General features: G+C 41.3%; 1 protein-coding gene across 1 annotated transcript in view; it reads right to left on the reverse strand.

Moving 5' to 3' along the window:
- The window catches only part of TBX18 (T-box transcription factor 18), a 30,038-nt gene extending 16,496 nt beyond the window's left edge, over positions 1-13,542 (reverse strand). Inside the window, exons 1-4 of the mRNA XM_006054743.4 lie at positions 12,810-13,542; positions 11,455-11,659; positions 9,146-9,247; positions 5,897-6,068 (exon numbers count right to left, since the gene is read on the reverse strand). Coding sequence (XP_006054805.3) covers positions 5,897-6,068; positions 9,146-9,247; positions 11,455-11,659; positions 12,810-13,116 — 786 coding nt within the window. The 5' untranslated portion in view covers positions 13,117-13,542. The remainder of the gene's footprint in view (positions 1-5,896; positions 6,069-9,145; positions 9,248-11,454; positions 11,660-12,809) is intronic.
- Positions 13,543-22,265: the final 8,723 nt, after the last annotated feature.

Raw genomic sequence — 22,265 nt, forward strand, 5'->3', positions numbered from 1 at the left:
GGAGTGAGACAATTAGGAAGCTGTTTGGAAAGTGTGCATACAAAAAGAAAAAAAGGCAAGTAATTATTTTGGTTGAAGCCCTGTGTGCAACCATATGAATGTAGCATCACATTTTCTGTTTCTGAAAACACAAGAATAAATTCATCAGCATTTTTATGTATAATGAACCTAATGGAACACAGAGTCCAAAACAATAAAACTAAAAATGAGATTGAAATGATTATTTTAATTCCACCACACCCATCCCCTAAAAATAAGTATTTGCACACCAAGATTTTCTTCAGAGAACATTTTTCCTCTGTTGGTAACTACAACATGTCTACTCAAGGGCAAAGGGATTTTAAGGATACCCCAGGGTCTGCCTTATGTGTGGTTCACAAAGTCTCTGGTTTGCCTGGAAAACCCAGCATTCGTGCTTCCATCACAACAAGGCTTCCAAAACCCAGATGTCCGGGGATGAAAAAGCTCTCAGACTCAGCTCGGGGAATCTGATGATATGGTTCAACTGCCTTCTGCCCAATGATTCCACTTCTGAGAATTTATCCTAAGGAAATATTCCAAATCCCAAAAAGTATTTCATGTACAAAGATGTGCAATGCACCATTTACAACAGTGGAAAAACTATAAACCACATGAATAGATTGGTTAGGTAAATGAAAATCCACACAATGGTTACAGCATTATTCAGCCATTACTAACGCTTTTAGAACATTTTTAGTGACATAATGAAACACTTCTTTTTAAACCCTAAATTAGAATAAAGGATCCGAGTTGTTTTTAAACTTACCATAACTACATAAAAATAGACAGTAAAAGGACCCATACAAAGATATGAACAGTGGTCATCTCTAGATGATGGAATTGTGGATGAATGTTTTCTTCTTCATTTGTTTTACACTTTCAAGGTAGAGGAGGTAGGTAAAGAAATAGCTTCATCCAATGAGATTTTCTATGTGCTGCTGGAAATCCAAATTCATTATTCACTAATGAGTTTAATTAACAAATCTATATCTTTCCTGAGCTATACAACTTGAATCCAAGCTTTGAAGTGTTAGAAGTTTGGAGAAATGCTTAAACAAAAATCTGAGGGAAAAAAAAAAAAAAACAACAACAACAGTGGTTGGTTTACCTGCCTCATGCTTTTCAGGACATGCACAGTTTAATAAACCAAATTCAGAATCACTGGTCAACCTAAACATCTCTCTACTTATAGAGTGTGTTTGCTGCCCCAAAAGAATGTGTTTATCTTCCATTATTAACCAACAGTTGTGAGGTTTGTCTAACCCTAAACTTTTCTATCAGTGGAGGAAATGCCTAGAGAGGAAATCTAATGATGATACTCACCACACATGCCTGATGGAGGGATAGCATGAGTCTGAATAAAGGACAAGAGGAGACAATAGCCCTCATTGTCATCTGGGGGGACACAACACAAATCAGCAAGCTCGGGAAAAGTTTTTTTTCCAGATATATAAAAGGACAGAATTTCAACTTATTAATGACTCACAAAGTCAATTTAAAGGGTTACAACTGTAAATCTTTAGATAAGTAAAATTAGCAAATAAAGTAGAAAAATAAAACGTGCTGTATTTAGTAAGGATAAGTTCTGTTTTGCAAAACACTGCCTGTTGGGATGTGTGTATATACACTAAATTAAACATAAAATGTATGTCTGGCTGTAATCAGATTAAAAGTCTGAAAAAGCAAGATTTAATTCTAATGATTCATAAATTCCAGAGCTGGAGAAAAACTGGAAAAAGTCACTTTACATTAAACAAAAATAAAAGGCATGGTCAGTTTCAAAAGATAAGAGTTAACTGACTTGAAGTGAAGGAAATAAAAAGTCATTTAGGTTTCTGTTTACTAGTCAATGAAAAGTAAATTCTTGTTTTATGAAATCTTTTTTCTGCAAGCAGATTTCTCCTTACAGCTCTATATATTTGAATAGTATTATTTGTTTATGCTGCTGCTGCTACTAAGTTGCTTCAGTCGTGTCCGACTCTGTGCGACCCCAGAGACGGAAGCCCACCAGGCTCCCCCATCCTTGGGATTCTCCAGGCAAGAACACTGGAGTGGGTTGCCATTTCCTTCTCCAATGCATGAAAGTGAAAAGTGAAAGTGAAGTCGCTCAGTCGTGTTCGACTCTTAGCGACCCCATGGACTACAGCCTACCAGGCTCCTCCATCCATGGGATTTTCCAGGCAAGAGTGCTGGAGTGGGGTGCCATTGCCTTCTCCGATTATTTGTTTATATCCTTATGCAATCTCCAAAATGATTTAAGGTGGGATATACTGGGAGTAGGGTACAGAAATAGCTGAGGCATGCCTATGTTTGCACATTAAAGGGTAACTGCCAACAGTAACCTGAATATTATTCAAAAAAATAATTTATTCTCAATTATTACCTATAGGAATTTAGTATATCCCTACAAATTTTTAGGGAATGCTAAACAAGCCTTAGTTCCTATATATAAAATAGCATTATTTGTTTTTTAACAAACTATCAAAGTTATAATTTCAAATGGTCATGAATAATTTGCTTTTTATTAGAACTAAAGTAGAACTAGGAGAATCACTGCCCTTATGAACAAAAAGACCACAATGATAATATCCATTACTGAAACTCAAATAATTATGATCTGATCTGCATGTTCTATATTCTCTGTTCTGTTTAGATGGAGGATATTTTTTCTTTTGGATGCTATCTATTAGCACAGATAGTAACATAAATCTCTGTCCATACAAACAGGGTGCTTTCCCATGTGTAGGTTAATACACATTTTCCCCATGTTAAAGACATTAGGTTTGACATTGGTGGGATAACTAATATTTTAAAATTTAGCCATTACTAGTCTTCCAATTTCCTTCTCATATATTCTTCACAATTCTGACTCTCATTCAATTTCTTTACTTCTTATGAAGCAGAATAAATTACTTTTTTAAAAAGACACTAGGTTTGAGTCAAAAGAAGTGTTACTACTTAGTTCTGATGCTGCTTATCATATGAGGGCAGAGGGGTGAGAGTCCCTGCGAGGTCCCTGCATCAAGAAAGCGACTGAGTTAGTTCCCTCACAATAGTACTGTTGGCTTCTCAGACCCTGAATCACATCAACAGTAGAATATGACTTCCTAATCTCTAATCTAACCTTATTTAGGGTCATAAAACTGAGCAAAAAAAAAACCTAACAGACACCTTCTTTGCAGAGCCTTCCCAGTCTCTCTTGGCTGGAACAAAATGGCTGCCGTACTGCACTCCTCCGACAGCACGATAATCCGAGTGCTGCTGCTGCTAAGTCGCTTCAGTCGTGTCCGACTCTGTGCGACCCCATAGACGGCAGCCCACCAGGCTCCCCCTTCCCTGGGATTCTCCAGGCAAGAACACTGCAGTGGGTTGCCATTTCCTTCTCCAATGCATGAAAGTGAAAAGTGAAAGTGAAGTCGCTCAGTTGTGTCCTACCCTCAGCGACCCCATGGATTGCAGCCTACCAGGCTCCTCTGTCCATGGGATTTTCCAGGCAAGAGTACTGGACTGGGGTGCCATTGCCTTCTCCGAATCTGTGTGTTAGTCTTCTCTTTTGTCTAGGTTAGAAGATCACTGAAGCCAGAGACTATGGCTTTTCATCTCTTATGACATTTTACAAAGTCTTCAAAACTTTTGTTTTTAAATAAATAACAGACAAGAGTACTCTCCCTCCTACCTTCTCCTCTAGTATCAAGCAATACGTGATTTCTACTAATAGCAAAGGCAATTTTCTTGCTTCCAAAATGTATAGGTACGTATTTTTCTCTCTCCATTCCCCCCACACACTACTTTTTTTTTTATTAAAGTATTACATCCTGCCACAACTTTAAAAGAAAAAAATTTTTTGGAAGATGACACACTTCTATAGATATTGCTTGTTTTCTGAGTTTTTATTTTTCTTAATAGTGAAAATTATAATTATTCAGGTATAAACAACTGGGGTTCAACTGGCAATCTATTATTTTGTGCTTTAAACAAATGCTGTGTGATTTAAATCAGTAGACATCTGAGTAAAGCATACTATCCTCTGTAATACAGGTGGGTCTCATCCAATTAGTTGAAAAACTTAAGAAAAAAAAATTGAGGTCCACTGAGGAAAAGGAAATTCTGCTTCCAGACTGCCTCCAGACTCAAGTTGTAATATCAGGTCTTCCCCGGGTCTTTGCCAATCCACCCTGCAAATTTTGGACCTACCAGCCCTACATCTGTGTTAGTCAGTTCCCTAAAATAAATGTCTCTCTCTCATGTGTATGTGTGTGTGTGTGTGTGTATAATATAATCTGTTGGTTCTGTTTTTCTAGAGAATGCTGTTTTAAATAGAATCTAGTGAAATTATGAAGATAAAATCATATAGATAGATAAATTACTACCTCTAATACTGTAGATATATTAGGTATAAAGCCAGTAATTTGATCAGAATTAGAATTATAAAATCACCATATTTATTTAAATTATTTAAAGTCATTTGTATCTTATCTAGGACAGTGTATAGTTTTTGGATCCATTATCTCTTCAAAAGATATGTACTCAAAAATATATATATATATATACACTCAAACTATAGAACTCCAAAAAATAGAGTATATTTAAGCTTTTGAAAATCATCAACATTTAGTGCCATTTATTTTTCAATTTTTTATTCTAAAAAAAAGTAAAGACTCTTCAATGGACACACTGGCAAAATTTCACACTTAGCTCCCTCATTGAGACAGAAGAAACTAATGTCCTTTCACTGAAGTCAAGTGAAAAAGAACTGTTACAACCTATGTACATAAAGAAAAAAACAGAAAGTAATGTACTTTCAGGACATGAAGTTGTATCATTCAGAAGTGAAATGTACTAGGCTTCAAATTACAAAAAGCAACAAATAAAAAGCGCTGGCAGTTTCAGAGGGATAAGTCTTACAAATCTAGATACTGCATCTGTACCACAATGAAATGTGTACTTGAATGTCTTCATTAAGGTCAATTGCTTAAGATATTGTCTAGCAACTTACAAATCACATCCTGTCATCACTGTATTACCATCTTATGACAGTTGGCATTTTTTGTTTTAAAAGATTGGCCCATAAATAAGCTATCTTCATGTCACCCCTTTGAGAAATGAATGAATTGGTATTCCTTTTATGTATGATACACTCTTCAAAAGGCACGTCAATCCTTCTTCAGTCCAAACTCTCTCAAATAACAGAAATCTAACAGAAATGCTAGCACTGAGTGGAAATCAGCACATATCCAGAGTTTCTTATTTATTAAAACATCGATAATAAGGTAGATATCTCACCTACAAACAACACTGTGTGAAAATCATTAAAGTGTTAAAAATGACTATATTATTGAAACTACTGACTTTAGCATATATTTCATATTTCAATTTTAAGATGAAAGGAATTATTATTACAACATATTTTGACACATTAGATGTCATTACAAAACAATTGGAAGCTTGCAGATGGAACACACAGATAACATAAGCCTGGGCCATTATTGACAGGCGATGAGCCTCAGCTGGGAAAAGAAGAGGATCTAGGCAGGACACCATAAATCATTATCCCTGTTCACCCAACTTCAAGAATTCATATTCAAAGTATAATAATTATCACTTTATGAAATTTCAAACAAATGTGCTGGCTAAAATTATCTTCCAACACAAATGCAGTATCCAGTTTTACCTATTAAAAGCTTCATAGAATACTCTGGCCACAGGCATAGCCTCTGATGAAAATGTAACCTTGATGTTGCACAGCTGTGCACACTCTAGTCAACCAGGAGAGGAGCGTCAGGATCTGAGAAAAGTTCATTTCCTTCAGGCAGACACAGTATAGATAATGGTCGTGCCATCCAACGGAGGCAAATTAGGGAGGCCCTCTACTCACGTGGCCTTGGTCGTCCAGCTCGTTGTTGGTGAGCTTCAGCTTGTCGAAACTGATCACTTGTCTCATCCAAGTCTCCCCCGAGGCAGGTGAGTCCGGATGAATGTACACTCGGGGTGGCACAGGGGAGTCAGCATTGCCTGCCACCATCCATTTAGAGCTGTGATAAACATACCTAGAAGGCAAGGACAAGGCTCTGTTTGTGGATTGTTGCTTTCTTGGAATTTCCAACTCTGTAGACTCAGACAAAATGGGCACCCTTTTAAGTCTAAAATTCAAGGATTTGCTCTTTAGATTCAATGTGTATAAAATAAGAATTCAAACACTTTTAAAAAAACTCTCTGAAGCAGTGGTAGCCTGCTGACCACTCAAGGTGATATGTTAAGGATTTAGTGAAAAATATGCACATTATTTCCACCATAAATGCAAGAATTTCAATTTGGATAAATCACACTTATTCATGTTAGACATTCTGTCTGTATTCTGATGTTTTCCATTTTTCTTCTGGATATGCAATTGACATGAAGAAACTATTAAGTTGTCAAGGTCTGCTTTAAGGAAATCTCAAAAATACTTGAGAGTTATATCTTCAACGGTCTATCTTTCTTTATCACTCCCCATTTTAGGGTTATGTTCAAACTGATAAGAGACATGGTAGAAAGTCAAGGGGAAATTGTCAGAATGTACAGCAAATTTATTTTCATAGGGAAAAAAGTCCCATCTACTAGAAACTGAAAATTCAGTTTAATTCTGTTAAAATTCAGTTTAATTTAAAAGTTTGTATAATCATAAAACATAGGCTTTAATCTCTTCTAAGTCTCTTTTTTTTACTATTGTCAGAAAATCTTTAAATTTTTATTCCACTAATTAAAATATACATCAAACTTTTAAAATTATGATTTATCTAAATAATATTACCTTTCTAATTAAGAGGCAAAACATCCTATTCTACTTGTTTATGTCTGTCAACTATACTGACTCTATAAAAATAACACACTTAAATAACAATGTTTCAAGTAGTAGATAAGATAATAATGTTTAATCTTATATTCAGACTATCACTTATGGTTAGTTTAAAATAGACTAACTCAAAAACTAGAAACTAGTATATCAATGATTAATTTAGAAAAGGATAGAAAATGAAATTATATATTTGGACGCTTGTCTTCCTTTTGTTTTAAAATATGGCATACAATTTAAAGCAACAATTTATGAATAGTCTCAAAGAATTCTACGAGTATAGTATGAAATTTTCTTTTTAAAATAACATGAAGTATTTTCATAATATCCCTGGTGAGGCCCACTGTTTCAACTATGTTCACATATTTCATTCTGTTTTGAATTCAATATGCCTTCTATTCTCTAATTCCTTTTCTTGGGAAAAAATACATTATCACAAAATTAAGAATAACAATAAAAACAATTTCCCTTAATTGATACAGTGTAATTTCAATAAATAAGCTCTGTGCATGGGCTTTTGTGAATATGAATTTTACATTCTAATAAGTCACAATCACTTTTCATTTGACCAAATACCATTCTTTGATAGCAGAGAAAGAGCCAAAATATTTATTTCTACTATTGCTGAAAAAGTTGGAAAATAAATCTTAGAAATGCAAGAAAAAGCAGCACAATGGATACAGAGCTATTGCCAAAATAAATAGAACAATATGCTCTGTCAAAATTTTGAAAAGTATGCATATTGAACAGTTCAAAAATCCATACCCACTAAGAGAATAAATGCTACATGTTACATATTCTTTGTGAAACATTCTAAATACAAATGCTAAAAACAAATTTTTCTTGAGAAGCAATTTAACTGAAAGCAAATTTATGTTTTAGAATTCGATCTTTTAAAATCTGGCATCTTAGTACTAATACTTGAAATTTTTCTTGTTTTATATGTGACTAATAAGCATCAATTAAATAAAATAAGCCATCCAAAATATATGAGAGAGATTTGGAGGAAGAAATAGAAGACAAACTTAGAAGAGAAAGGAAAGATATCTAAACTCACTAGAATTACACTGTTTTCCTCTGCACAAACCCAAATTAGAATATGGATTTTAAACCAAGTATGCTTAAAGATAAACTTCAAGGCACTTCTAGCTTCTATTATGGAGTAGACAATTTTAACAAAACTCCCTAATGAATTATTTAATTAAAATAAATGATACAACTTATACACAAAATGCAAATCATAAAACTGTCCTTTTTTACTACCCATATTTTTAGCATTCCATATGTGCCTCTACTAATTAAATCTGTATACTTTTGACACCATAAACCTGTTTCCAAAAAGTGACTCCCTAAATCTTAAAAAGTAATAAAAACCAAATCTGATTTCATTTAAAAACTTACTAAATGTTCTAGGTGTTTATTTAAAAGACAGAAACAAAAGAGACCAAAATTTAAAGCAGGATCTTCCAACTTGCCACTCAGAATTTCCTTTTTTTAAATGTTAGCATTTTCAACTCCCCAGGAAAATAAAAATAATTGTCATTGAAGACTGTTGATTTGTTTACGCACAGAAGGAAAAGCAAAGTTTGGTTTGGTACTGAAGAAAGTATCTTTTCCAGCTTTACTGGAATCCAGCTTTACTTGATATCTAGATAAATATATTCTCTCAAAACCCAAATATTATAATAATTTTTAAAAATTCTCTGTTAACTACCAGCCACAAAAAAACAATAAGATAACAAATTTATTACCAGCTTAAAGATGTCTTGATATCATAATGAATTATGATTTTGTTTTCCTAAATTATAAAAAATCTTAAATAATTTTCTCATATTAAAGAGAAAAAAGCCTGTAAACAGATATGATTTTATACATAACAAAATAAAGGGAATTTATTTAAAGGTCACAAAATAATCAGGAAGAAATTGAAACAGTTAAACTATTATGTACACGTACAAATTTTACTTCATATTTCCTCTCAAAATTCTAATCAAAATATGATCAACATAAAAGACATACTTAGCTTACCAATGCTAAACTGGCCACTTATTAAAATTCCTCAACACTTAAAGACATTTCTGTATCTATTAAAAACAAAACAAAAAATAAATGTTCACATTTACTGCAAGAGAAGGCACCATCTAGATTACTGCAAGTGACTGGGGTTGGACTGTGGATCCAACCATTCTACAGGCTTCTGGAAACAAATATCATAGTCAGTACAGATGAAATCCGCTTAGCCTGTGAAATCCTGGGGCTTTCTTATTCTCTGTACCCATCTGATCACTGTACCTGTATCTTTTGTTGTCCACTGGCACAATATCCATGGCAATATAATACTGCTGGTGAGGATCTAACCCTGAGATCTTCACTCTCATTGCTGGAAACATGCGCCTATGTATAAGAGAGGGGAGGAAAGATGGTTTAGGTTTTGTTTTGGGTTATGATTATGCTTGAAGAATGAATAAGCAAAGAAAGCTCTTGAATCTGTATTTTTCATGTGGACAAATTTATAGCATTCACTTTGGCAAATAATCCAAAGAATCTGAACACAGGATGTATCAAAACTGAATCATTTAAATGTAATTTGTTATACCTGTACTTGTATTCTATATTTACTGAAATGTCAGTACATCTAAAAGCCAAATACACACACACACACACACACACACACATATATATATTCTGAAGAAATAATGGTACAGAAAGCACTTTATTTTTTAAACAAAAATCAGTAAGCAGGCTGACTTTAACAAAACAAATAATAAATGGTTCCAAATAGTAGAAATAGAAAATTTGATTTTCTCAAAGTGATAAAATATATTATAATGTGAAATTTTAAAAGGGTTATAAAAAAGCACAAGGAGCCAATGTGCCATGCCATAACCAAACAATATGTTCTTTATTGAGACAGGACTTCCTGTCTGCCGCATGGTAAAGGTGAAGTGCAAAAGTTGCTCTAAATTTGAAAGGTATAGTAAAACTTCTTTATTGAAAGCAGAAACTAAACACAATGTATATTTACCAAATCATTCCTTCCCCCACCATGCCCTGAAAATACTTTATTTAACCACACTTACTCACAACTTTGCTAATTAAAACAAATGAAATCCACATTTCTTTTAGCTTCCCAGAGATGCTTATCAAAGGAGATACTAAAGTAAATGCATCTATCTTTTTAAAAAGCACAGTAGCAAGGAATACAACAGCAAATTATTGTGTACATGTGTGTGTGTGTGTGTGTGTGTGTGTGTGTGTATGAGCAGTTCCCTCTTTAAGACAAAAACAAAAAACTTTCATCTACTGATTTATGTCTAGGACCCTTCCAGGTAATCTAATTTTTGCTAATTTAACCTTGTAACACAAATTTTAGTACTGTTATTTACCAAAAATGTTTTCATAACAATAATGCCATTAAAGACCACTTCCAGAGAAAAGAAAGTCCATTATTCCTAACTAGGCATGAGAACAGTTTAATACACTGGCTGTTTAAGTGTTTTTCTCAGTGCACCTGTAAGATAAAGAGTAAAGGTGTTTAACTACAACCTTTATAAGACAACTGTTGCTTTGTGTTGTTGAAGACTGAATTTGGATCATTAATAAAAGCTCTGTGAAAATGTAGAAGGTAGCATATGGATTCAATAAAATATGTTTTTGTAATTTCTAACTAGTTTGGATACTTTTATGCTATCCAGGTTTTTGCCATGTGTACTCCCTGAAAGAGTTGTGTGTGTGTTAAAAGTTTCTTTTGAGGAAGATAGTAGTCATAGATTTCACTGCACTAAATGAACTGAAAACTTAAAAACGGAAATATTTCTGTGCGCCTTCGAATTAACATGATCTGTGCAACAAATCCATTTATTTTACTAACTGATGGATGTGGAAATTTCACACTTTCAAAAAATAGATAAAACTTACAAATTTTGTTTTGGTATTCCTCAGCAAATTTAGGCTAATTTGTTGGATTTCACTTAGGGGAAAAAACTATAGTAACTGTGAATCTATAAAAAGAATGGTTTTTAAAAATCAGAGCAATTGTTTTTGCAGGGATTAAACATGGTTTACAGATGATTCTAGTAATTTTCATTGTAATCTAATATCAAGATAGCATAACAACACATTCTTATACTTCCAGCGAATCTGTGGATAAAGAAGCAATTGGAAGTTTCGTATCTATAAAAGCACACGACAGTTTGGCTAAAGAGTAAACTGCGTTTTTTGAAAAAGGGGTAGTGGTGGTGGTGGATAATCTGTTCCACAGTTTCAGAAACAACGAAAGTCTAACTAAATACATGAACAGATGCTAAGTCGGATCACGATTCTTTAACACCCCTGCCCACGGAATATCAGCAGTCACCGTCACCGCCTCGGCGGCCACAGTGATTTCTCCGCAGCATCCAACGAGAGGACTCCCCGCGCCGACTGCACTCCAGGTTAGGTAGGCAAAGTCGGTCTCAAAAGTGAACCACTACCGAGGGCCTAGTCTTATCTGTACAAACTGCTAATCAGAGACCCCACCGTGCTGCAGATCCTTTTCCCTCACCCACCAAGGCGTGGAGTGAGGCCAGGGCCCGGGCCGTTCGCGCCAGCTTGCCCTTTACCTGCCCGCCTTGGTGATGATCATCTCCGTGCCGATCTCGTGAAAGCGCTTCCAGAGCTCAGCTCCTTGCAGATCCACCCGCGGGGACTGCGGCGAGGGCAGCGGGGTCCCGGGCCGGGCCAGGGTGGGCGCCGGGGACCCCTTCGGGGAGCCTCCTGGGGATGCCAGCGGGGAAGCGCCCTGCAGGAAGCCATCCTCACAGCCGCCTGGGCAGCAAAGGGTAGAGAGAGGGTACTGGTGAGGGCTGGAGATGGGAAGCCTAGTGGAGAGATAAACCCCCCGAGGGCGGCTGGGGAGAGAAAAGGGCCGCGGGAGAAACGGAAGTTTTCCTGCCATCCGGCCCTTGTAACAGGCCCACGGGTGGGTAAATACCTGCTCCGTCCGCCGAAGGGACGGGCACTCGACACTCAAGTAGGGCCCTCTTGGCCCCCAAGTCTCAAGTCCTGAAGAGGCGTGCGGCCCAAGTCCACCCCACCCTCCCTGCTTCCGCCCGGTCAAGGCCCCAAAATAAGTTTTGTGCCGCAGCCGGAGTCTGGGATCCGTGCCGGATACACCCGAGCCATGGAGAGCACAGAGCAAAAGCGCCTGGCGCTCGGGTTCCAAGTCTCATATGCTTGGGCCTCGCTTCCCAATCGGCGTCCTTGCTTAGGGCCCGGCCGGAGGTATCCTCTAGAAATCTCTCCAGACACCGCTCTCGCCAAACTCCCCGGCCGTCCAGAGCGTCTTAGCAAAGCAGCACAGGGAATAGAAGAGCGCGAAAAACAAGCCCAAGATCGCCGTCGGCCTTGGCAGCGGGAACCAAGGGTGGGGGGAGGCAAGGGAACAGCTCAGCTAGCCCTTGGGAAACCACGTTTGCAAATACACCGCCCTCTTCCTGGTTTGCCCAAATGGTTTAGGCATTTGTTTCGGTTTCGGGGGGGGGGGGTACGCCGTCGCTCACCCCACTCTCTAGCTTTGTAAAGTTAGGAAATAAAAAAGAGCACCCAGGGGCTAGAAGCCCAAGGGAGGCAAATGCGGAAAGCACAGATCTGCACCGCTGAGCGCCACAAATTGCAGCTGCTACGGGTGAGCTTCGCCTAGTGGGCGGCGGCCGCCTGAGAAGCCAGACCTGAAGCGGCATTTTAACCGTCTGGACGGTGACCCGAGTTGCGCGGAGGAGCGGCCAGTGCAGCGGGAGCTTTGAGCCCTGACACCCACCGCTAGTGCGCCTGTGGCTGAGCTGCCCTGGGTGCGTAGGGACACCGCGCGCTCGCACGCCCACAACTCGCGGCGTTCAGGTTCTCCGCGGCGGTACGGGCCCGCGGGACCGGGAGGGGACGTGCAGGGAAGAAGTTTAGGCGGGAGGGGCCGACTCACCCGCGGTTCCGCGGGAGCCGCAGCTCCGCTCCAGGTCTGCGCAACTCCGGGTGGGCCCGGAAGCCGCCCCAGCCAGCGGCGGGAGCGCAGAGCCTTCATCTCCCTCGGAGGAGCCCTTTTCGCCGGCGCCTCCGCCGCGGCTGCAGCCTCCGTCATCTAAGGCCCCGGCCGCCTCCTCCGCGCCCAGCTTTCGCCTCTTCTTCTGAAGCTGTTGCTGCTTCTCGGCGCCGATCAGTGCCTCCACCGAAAAGGCGTGCGCCTTAAGGCTTAGCATGCTGCACGGCGAGCCCCTCCGTTTCTCGGCCATCCCCGCCGCCCGGCGCCCTCCCCTCGCTCATATACACGCGCGCGGGCACACGCACACACTCGTTCTCCTTCCCCCACCAAAATCTGAACGACTCTCGGGGCCTCCCGCAGGCCCAGATCAGCGCCCTTCCCCGCTGCGGGCAAAGACAAATTTGGCGTTTCCTCTCTCGCGACTGTGTTGGGATCCGAGGAACCAGCGACGCGCCCGCCAAGTTTCCTTCCCTCGGTCTCTCGCGCGCGCTCTCTCACTGATGGACTCCTTCGCTCCCACCCCCTCCACCTCCTCCTGCTGCTCCAAGATCTGCCTCGACTGATGCGCCAGCGAGAACTAACATGGGTAAAAAACACTCTGCGGACACAAATTAGGGATTGTAATTGAAATTTGTTGCCTTGATCTGTCAGCACTTCCAGGCAGGAGAGCGGTGGGAAGAACTTGCTCATTAGTGTCAATAAAGGGGCGGGGGCGGAGTCCGGGGTCCTGTCAATCACTGAGACGCCCAGCCAATCAGAAGGCGCCGACTCCGCTCAGCCCGCGCCCACTTCCTTACAAGGTTGCAAAAAACCTAGAGTGGAAAGCGCCGCCATCTGGCTTGGAAGCGCCAACCCCGGCGCTGAACTGGGTCAGTCTCCCTGCCTCCCACAGCCCAGTCCAGCCCAGGAGTCTCCAGCTTTCCCCACCGGGACCTGGAAAGGCTGAGGTTCCTGGCTTTGAACCGAAGTGATCACCACATTAGAATACCAAGAATCTTTCAGTAAACCTAAAGTTCCAGTCCCTTTCCCGTATCGCTTAATATTGCCACAACTAAGAACATTTTGAATGGAGAGAATTCACAGCCTCCAGGCCCATCTTTTCTGCTCTACACATTCCTGCCTTTAGTAACACCCATTCTGCACCGGGAGTGGCATAGACGTATTTATTTTTTTTACTCTGTGAATTTTTCTTGGGGAGGGCGGGAGAATTCAAGGTATGTTTAAATCCTTTATATTTAGGAAAGCAAAATTCTATCCTATTTTAGTTCAGTTCTTTCTATGAACTAGTCAGAAAAAGCACGCTCTTTCCGGAGCCTCCCATTTCTTTCATACCGTGATAGTTAATTTAAACCTAGGATTTTAATTTTTTAACAATAGGATGTAGCTTTAAGACGCCTAAACAGTTTGCAAAGTGAAATATGTTTTAAGATGCAGTAAGATTTCCATTGCAGTTTTAAAAATGTCTCTGTGATTTAACGTAGCTTAATATTTTCCCTGTTTTTGACAATTTGCTACTTCTTTTCTCAGACTTTTATTAGAATCAACATGTTTCTTTAAAACAAATTTTAAAATGCTTTTAAATTGAATAACACGAAGCGTATCTGCACAGTTTGTTTTGTACTTTCTACTCGATTTTTGCCCTGGATTAACTGAACTGAACTGAACAAAAATAATGGAGGTGGTGTAAATAGAGCGAGTCTCTTGTAGAATAAAATTCATGATGCATATTACTCTTAAATTTTTGATGTAAAATACAGGACAAAGGGTTGTGTTGTTTTGTTTCTCTCTCTTTCCCTCGCTCTGTTTAACCTCCACGCTGTCCGCTGCCCCATTATCTCTTACTTCTCTCGTAGTTTTCAGTACAGCTATTCAGGCATTAGCTTCTGAGTTTTGTTGTGTTTTTTTTTGTTTTTTTTTTGTTTTGTTTTTTTTTTTTTTAATCCAGGGGGAACTCGCGGTTCCTCCAAGGCAACCAGGAGAGCAGAAAGCAGAGCAAGTGGTGTTCAGAGGCGTCCCCGCACTCGCCGCCCTCCGGCGGGCCCAGCAATCTCCGGGTCAAAAACGACTCCCTAGCAACCTGCGGAGGAGGCCTCTTTTAAAAGATTGAGAACCCTACTCAACCTGGCGGAGGTGTTTTGCATTTGCAAAAGAAGGCTGTGCGCACGGTGTGGAGCGGGTCGGTCTTCGGAGGACCTCCAAACTCCGCGGCGCCCTGGGCGGGTAGTATAACTTTAAAAGTAAGCGCAAATCCGGTTTCTGAAGCCTGCCCTAAGACGGGCGCGAGCCTGGGAGAGCGAGGAGGCCGCCCGAAGGGCTCGGGCAAGCGGTGGGGAGGGGGATGCGGTGGTGGGAGGGCCGCAGACGTGGCAGGAGGCTGCGCACCGAGCTCCGCGCGGCTGGGGCATCTGGAGCCAGCATCCGCAACCTGCGGGGACCGAGCGCCCTGCGCCCGGCCCCGGCCCTCGGCGACCCCTAGAAGAAGCGACGCGATGCTCCGCCAAGCCGCCCTTGCGGCCTTGGGGATGTGGAAGCGCTGAGGCCCAGAGTTGGAGTCCCCAGGGCCCTCAGGCCTACTCCGGCCCCACTGCAGGGGAAGGAGCAACCCCAGGTCGCCTGGGATGGTCACGGTTTTCTAGACGCGAAGCCTGCTTTGTAGACGGGTTCTTGTCCGTTTACATGCCTCGCAGCTCAAACTGATTCAGAGAGAACTGCACGGGCCTACAGGGCACTCTGAGGTTCACACAGCACCAAGGCCTCCTATCCCCCTACACCATTTTCTCCTTTATCCCCGGCGGCGATGGACGCAGCCTTCCCGACGCGCGGGCACCTAGGACTTGTGTCCACTTAGACAAGCCGGAAAGCCGGGCCTCACACACACCCACTATGTCAGATGGAACGTGACCCATAGAAATAATCCAGGTGTGCCCTGGGTGCCCGGGACAGAACCTAGGCTCTGGTCTCCCTAGTCCAAGTCCCGGCTGGGCTTTGGGAACCACAGCCATGGAGCCACACCACAGCTCTCCACTTTGGGCTCGCGCTGAATCCTGCTCAGACTCCTGGACCCAAGGACCCAGCGGGACCAGTTGCCCCCAACCGCCGGGAAGCAGAAGGTCGCAGACCTCAGTGCACCCCTGACTTTCGCTCCAGAGAGGGTGCGCCGAGCTTCTCATGGGGTCGGGAGGGAAGGAAGGCTGGCTTGGCATGCTATCGGAGTCTCGGCCTTCGAAGTGCTGGCGAAGCTAGCACCTTATTGCTGCGTTTTCTAAAAAGCACGGCATGCGCCTGCCAGAACCAAGCCAGGCCTTGCACTTTGCGAGTCAAGAGAGCAAAAGAAGCAGAGACAGGGAGCGAATTGGCGGGAGAAAAACTTAACCCTGTGCGCGTGTGCACGTGTCTGTATTTGCATTTTTGCATGGGTGCGCGTGTGTGCACCTGCGCGTGTGCAAACATGGGTGGGGGGCGTGTGACCGGGGAGCGTGTGCCTCTCCTCACTTGAAGAGAGAAAATGTCTGTTCCCAGTATGAGCTACGTTAAGGAAACGATTAAAACGGAATTAAACTGTCAAGCTTCTGACAAGAATAGCAGTGCTCTATTTCAAGTAAAAGCCATCCAGGCAAGAACGTTGTCAGTGGGCTTGTCTCCAGAACTTGGGGCGGCGGGCATGGAAGGAAAGAACAGAACAGCCTTGTGAACTGTACCTAGTGGAATCCGTGTCCAGCCAGATAGCAAAACTAACGCAGGAAGGACGGTGGGCGTTGAAAAGCAAGTTGGTTCCTCTTTATTTTTCTCGGTGCATTTTAAAATTGGACAGTTCTGACAGATTTTTAAAAAATGCCTAGGTTCCCGCTGTGCTTTCTCAGCCTAGAGCCTATTTACACTATAGTGTAATATATATAGATTCCACCTGCCAATGCAGGAAACATGGGTTCCATCCCTGGGTGGGGAAGATCCCCTGCAGAAAGAAATGACAATCCAGTCCAGTATTCTTGCCTGGGAAATCCCATGGACAGAGGAGCCTGGTGGGGCTACAGTCCATCGGGTTGCAAAGAGCCAGACACGACTTAGCAACTGAGCACACATACATACATGTTTGGAGACAACTTGCTATTTACGTTTACTTAACATAACTACTTGTATTATATTTATAAACAGCATATTTTTAAATTCTAAATTTAAAAATTCTAGCGAGGATTTTCTTCTCTAAATAGACTTTTTTAAAAAAAATCTTTTACACTTGACGATGGTCATGAGTTTCTAACCCTTGTGATAATTTTCCCCACACAAGACCTGACACAGGAGGTGAGCCCTGGCACACAAGAGAGTTTGTTCTTGGCTTTTGAATGGGAGTTGCATCAGATGGTCCCCGAACTTCTGAACAGGCAGGATCCTGACTTTCTTCTCACGCGTTTAAAAAAAAAAAAAGTTTTTTATTAGCTAGAGGATTAACATAGTGAGAAATACAGAAATAGACTCGAGAGAGGGGGTGACAAGGGCACCAAGGGAGTACTTATTTGGCTGCCTTAATTTGTAAGTGAATCTGGGAAGAAGCCGCATCCTAATTCGGGGCGTGGATTTCAGAGTCCCCCCCACCCCCCCGCCCCAGTCATTCAGCAGCACCTTACTCGAGGGCGGGGCTCCCTTTCTCCGCCACTTCCTTTCTTCTCTGCTCTGCTCTTCTTTTCGCCTCTCTCTCTGATCTGGGTTAACAAGAATAAGAAAATGTAACCTGTATAAGTTTACAAAGAGAGTAAATTCGATCTCCGCTCTCACGGGCCTCCTCCATGCCGAGTCTCCAACTGCAAACCCAGGCCCCGTAGAGAAAGCGATCCACAACCGCAATTCCTCGAGGCTTCTGTCGCGGATTTGCACACACAGACAGCACATCCTACACGCTGGCAATTGATTACCATTCTCTTTTTCCAACAACCAGTCTCTCAAGTATTCTCGTCAGTTGAGAACGAGTCTCGCTACGAAAGAAGCGCCGCAGCCTACGGAAGCGCTCTTCAGGGCTCCCTGGCGCCCAAACTCGATTTAGAGCCTGAAGAGACGCCTTCTAGTGTTGGTTTTGCAGTCAATGCTCACTTCTCAGTGAGGTTTAGGGGAGATGCGCAGTTTGGGGAAAGCAAAAGGAGTGTAAGCTTGTCATCATTATTCCTCCCTCCCATGTCCAAGTTCTCCAGTTTAAGGAAGGAAAGGAAAGAAGAGGTCCTCTAACCCACCAAGTTGAGGGATGGTGAGGAGGGAAAGAACCTGTAATGAATCCGGAAGGAAACTCACTCTGCTGGGGGGAATAAGCTTCCCCACTCATGTCTAATTTCCAGCAGTTATCGGCTGTGTTTCCAGACGATGCTGGAATTATTTTTCACCCTGTGCATGAAAAACCACCCCCTTCACTTCCTCATTCATTGACCCACACTCTGATGACCCTACTACAGTAAGGGGTTAGTAACAGAAAAATCCAATAAGCAAAATTTGCCTCTGTCACTAATCAGGTATTAGCTGATTTGGAGGCGGTAATGAAATTAACACCTAGATGTAAATGAATACCCAAAGGTGGGTAGTTGGACATTACTGATACCAATATTGCAACAGGTCAATTTGGACATAAACCAAATTGGGAAAAAGAATGGGGAAATTAAACAATATTCCCTAAATAGTTGATGGGCATTTTAATAGTTTATACTTCATAAAATCATGTTTAAATTGATATTTTAAATATGTAGCTTCATATTCTTAGAACTAAATATTTAATGCTATTTTCCCCCATGAATGAGGATTATCTTGAGTCTGCTGATTTAATAAAATGAATTGAAAAGAAAACTGAGTCCCTGTTTAGTTTCCATGTAAGAATCAGTAGGTAAGGTTTTTAGCTTTTTATACAAATTATTACACCATCTAATTGGCTATAAATTGGACCCTGTTCTCCTATTTCACATCTGTAGATACCTACAGTTATTAAACAGTAAATATTTAGTGTGCATTTATATAATCTGCTGAAAGTATGAACAATAAAGAATGTGGCTAGAATTTATTCATATTTTTGTACTGACAGATGAAACATTTCAGTTTCAGCTGAATGAAGGGGATTTTGACAGATTAAGTCTAGCACTGGAAATTCACAAAAAGAAGTGAGCTACTGAAATATAGTATTAGCATTAATAATGAACTCTGAATTTAAACCCACAGTCAAAAAAACCTGAAAACAAGCTTGGCTTTTCTACATTACTTTTGGGTTTGTTTTCATTTTTAATCGTGTAAACTCTTCCATCCTTTAACAAGTATAAGATGAACAGCTAAGATAAAGGAAAAATGAAAGAGCTTATGATTTCCCTCTTTTGAAATAAAAATATTACAATGTGTCTCAAAATAATCTTACTGGAAAACACTTCCAACGTGGGTTTTCAAAAGAACCAAATGAGAATCTTCAAGCAAAAGGCTAAAGAACAGTAAAAACAAGAGGAACTCTACCAAAGCATTTAGACATTTTGGAAATGCTGCATATGGAAAAATTCTCAGCATTCACAATACTGCATTTCCAAATTCACTCTCAAGAAGAAAGAAGAAGAAGGAAAAAAAGTAACTCAGGCCATGCACAATAGGTGATGTAAATTTTGAATAACTAACATTTCAAGAAAGACTTGTGCTTTTTTATGTTAACCTTTAGTCTTTGGTTCGGCTTCCTTCTCAAATTACATAAAATGTACTTTAAGAAGCACTCACTACCTGCTACAGATGTCCAGGAAAAACTGAATTATGGAAGTCGGAAACATATGGCAGTTGCCTATTGCAAAAGGAAGGTACATATGAAAGTTATAAATTTCTTTCTTTTAGTCAGCATTGTAAACGCATTTTATAGGGTTCACACTATGTATTACATCTGTAGATTTTTTTTTAAATATACGTTTTAAGGAGATATTTGTGGTTTGAGATTGTAAGAGAAATAACTCATCTTGATGTGTTAGAAATAAAGAAAAAACAACAAATAAAAGTAAATGTGTGGAGAGGCAAATTTTTCTTTTATTTCTTCTACTCGTTACACTGAAAAGGACATCAAACCATGTATTGGCAAAGGAATACTCACAACACAGGAGTTGCCTGTCAGCAGAGCACGCTGCGCTTACCGAGTTCCCAATGTGAAGAAGGAGAGATGTCAACTTGAGCAAAACCAGTTTGGGGTTGATATAAAAACCACTAGGTTAAGAACTGGATCATGCAAATGTCAAAAACACACCAAATAAATTTGTTCTTGAGAGAAATTTCCAACTACTTGCCGATCTTTTCCCCCATAAAAAATTAAATTTTATTTCATTTAATCCCTTTGAAACCACGTTTTGATTGCAACCGCAATTTAATATTATATATTCAGAAGAGATACCAAGGACTATCAACTATAGAAGTATCTTAAACTTTCAAAGTTACTTGAAAATAATCCCGCCAAATTTCTACCTGAAGCCCCCTTTGGTATCTTGAAATTTAATTTTAATTTGTGGATTTTAAGAGTCACAGCTCTCCTGTTCCAGTTTATTTGGAGAAATGTTAGAAGCAAGTTATGTGAATAGTCTTGGTTAAAAAGAAGTTTAAACAAATATATAAATGTTTAATACCCTATGACAGGGGAAGGTGTCTACATTTAAGGTCGCTGTGGCTTCATGTCAAGAAAACGGTCTTCAGATTTCCCTTGTAGAAGCTTGGGAAATGCAGGAGGCTGATCTCCGCTTTGCTGTGCAGGAATGAAATCTACTTGCTGGAGTTCGGGCTGTGTGAAATAATACAAAAATAATAGCAGATGCTCCCCACCCTGGCAGAATTTTTATTTGGTTGCGTTTTGAGTTCCTCTAATTGATCAATTGTTGAGTGGTCGCTTGGGCGGGGAGGGGGGGAGGTTTCTCTTCCAGTTCCTGTCTTCCTGAAAGCCACTCCCGGCCAAGATTTAGACCACTCGGTCTTGGTGCGGCGGTAAGAAATTGAGCTTTCATTATTGGGGGCTTCCAGACAGGTGTTGGGGGCGGGGGAGGAATGCCGGAGGAGCCGAAAAGATTATCAGATTCTTTTCTACCTATTCACAAGAAATTTGGGGACAGGAAAGTGCCAGGAAATTTCTGGCCTCTTTCTCCAAGTTTTAGGTGGTTCCCAGAATTCCTACCCCGTCCTACCCAGATCATTGTCCTTAACATTTACAATTGGAACTCTTCAAGGGGACCCCCCCCCCCCCCCATAGCATATATTATTTAATAACAAAAACAGCAGTAGCAGTTTAAAAAAAAAGAAATCAGTCCAGTTTCCAGGGCACCCTAGAATCTCCAAGGCGGATCCGACTGGTAAAACATTTACTAATTCACATTCTCGATGAGGTTCCACGCCTAAAATTAAAATCCAATATGGGTTTCTGAAGCTCGTTTTGCTTTGGTCAATATCTGCGTTCTCTTTCATTTTGTTTCTGTTCCCTTCTGGGTTTGGTGCTTTTTTTCCCCCCTCCATTGCCGAAGACAATTTGATTTACAGTTTGACTGAGAGTTGCATTTCTGTTTAGAAGGTGAAACGTCTAAGTCAGTTAGCCAAATTATTCCCCGACGGCTCCAATATTGCGCCAGAGTCCCAGAGTCAGTTATTTTTATGTCTGACTGTATTTCAAATGTGCAGGGTGATAAATAAAACCCGCCTCAAGCTGCAAACTATCTCAGTGTGATGAGGAACAATTGACAAAAATTAACCCAGCCAAAGCGTTGGGGTTCTCTCGAGCGGCTGGAGCATAAATCAGCATCGCGGCGGCTTCGGGGAGCAGCGCGCTCGAAGCCGCGCGCCCGCGGCAGCCACGATGTTCCAGCAGCCGCTGGGCTCGCCTGGTTGGAGTGAGTGAGGCTCGGCTCCGGGGATCTGAGTGGGAATAGGATTCTACTCCGAGTTCAGAGTCATCCGCGGAAGCGGCATGTAGGGTAGAAAGGCATGGCCACGCCTAAACGACTCCCTAATTTATCACTGAGAGTTGTCCAGTGGATTGTCTGTGAATGAAGTCAGGAAGACTAGGGAGGCAAACTCAGGGGAGGGGGATTAAGCAGGGAATAACAATTCCTCGACTCTCTCTGAATCCCAGAGGAGTTTCTCTGATTGCTCAAGTCACTTGAAAGCGAGATTCGTCTCAGCCATTAAGTAAATCTATTTTACGGAAAATCAAAGGAGCCTGGAAAACTCTCTGCCTCGGCGCTGGAACTGCTTGGAGCCCGTGGCCCGCCAGTCTTTTCACTCCCCAGTGCACAAGAGTCCTCAGCCTCTTCTTTGGGGCAAAGTGGCCGGCCACGACACCCAGGAGATGTGGGTCAGGCAGAGGGGAAGGTGTCCCGGTCGGTCGCCGCTGGCCCTCGCCACCTGTTGCAGAGACCAAGTTTATGATTCCGCGACCCC

Source organism: Bubalus bubalis, chromosome 10 (genome assembly GCF_019923935.1).
Source record: "Bubalus bubalis isolate 160015118507 breed Murrah chromosome 10, NDDB_SH_1, whole genome shotgun sequence".
Taxonomy (NCBI): domain Eukaryota; kingdom Metazoa; phylum Chordata; class Mammalia; order Artiodactyla; family Bovidae; genus Bubalus; species Bubalus bubalis.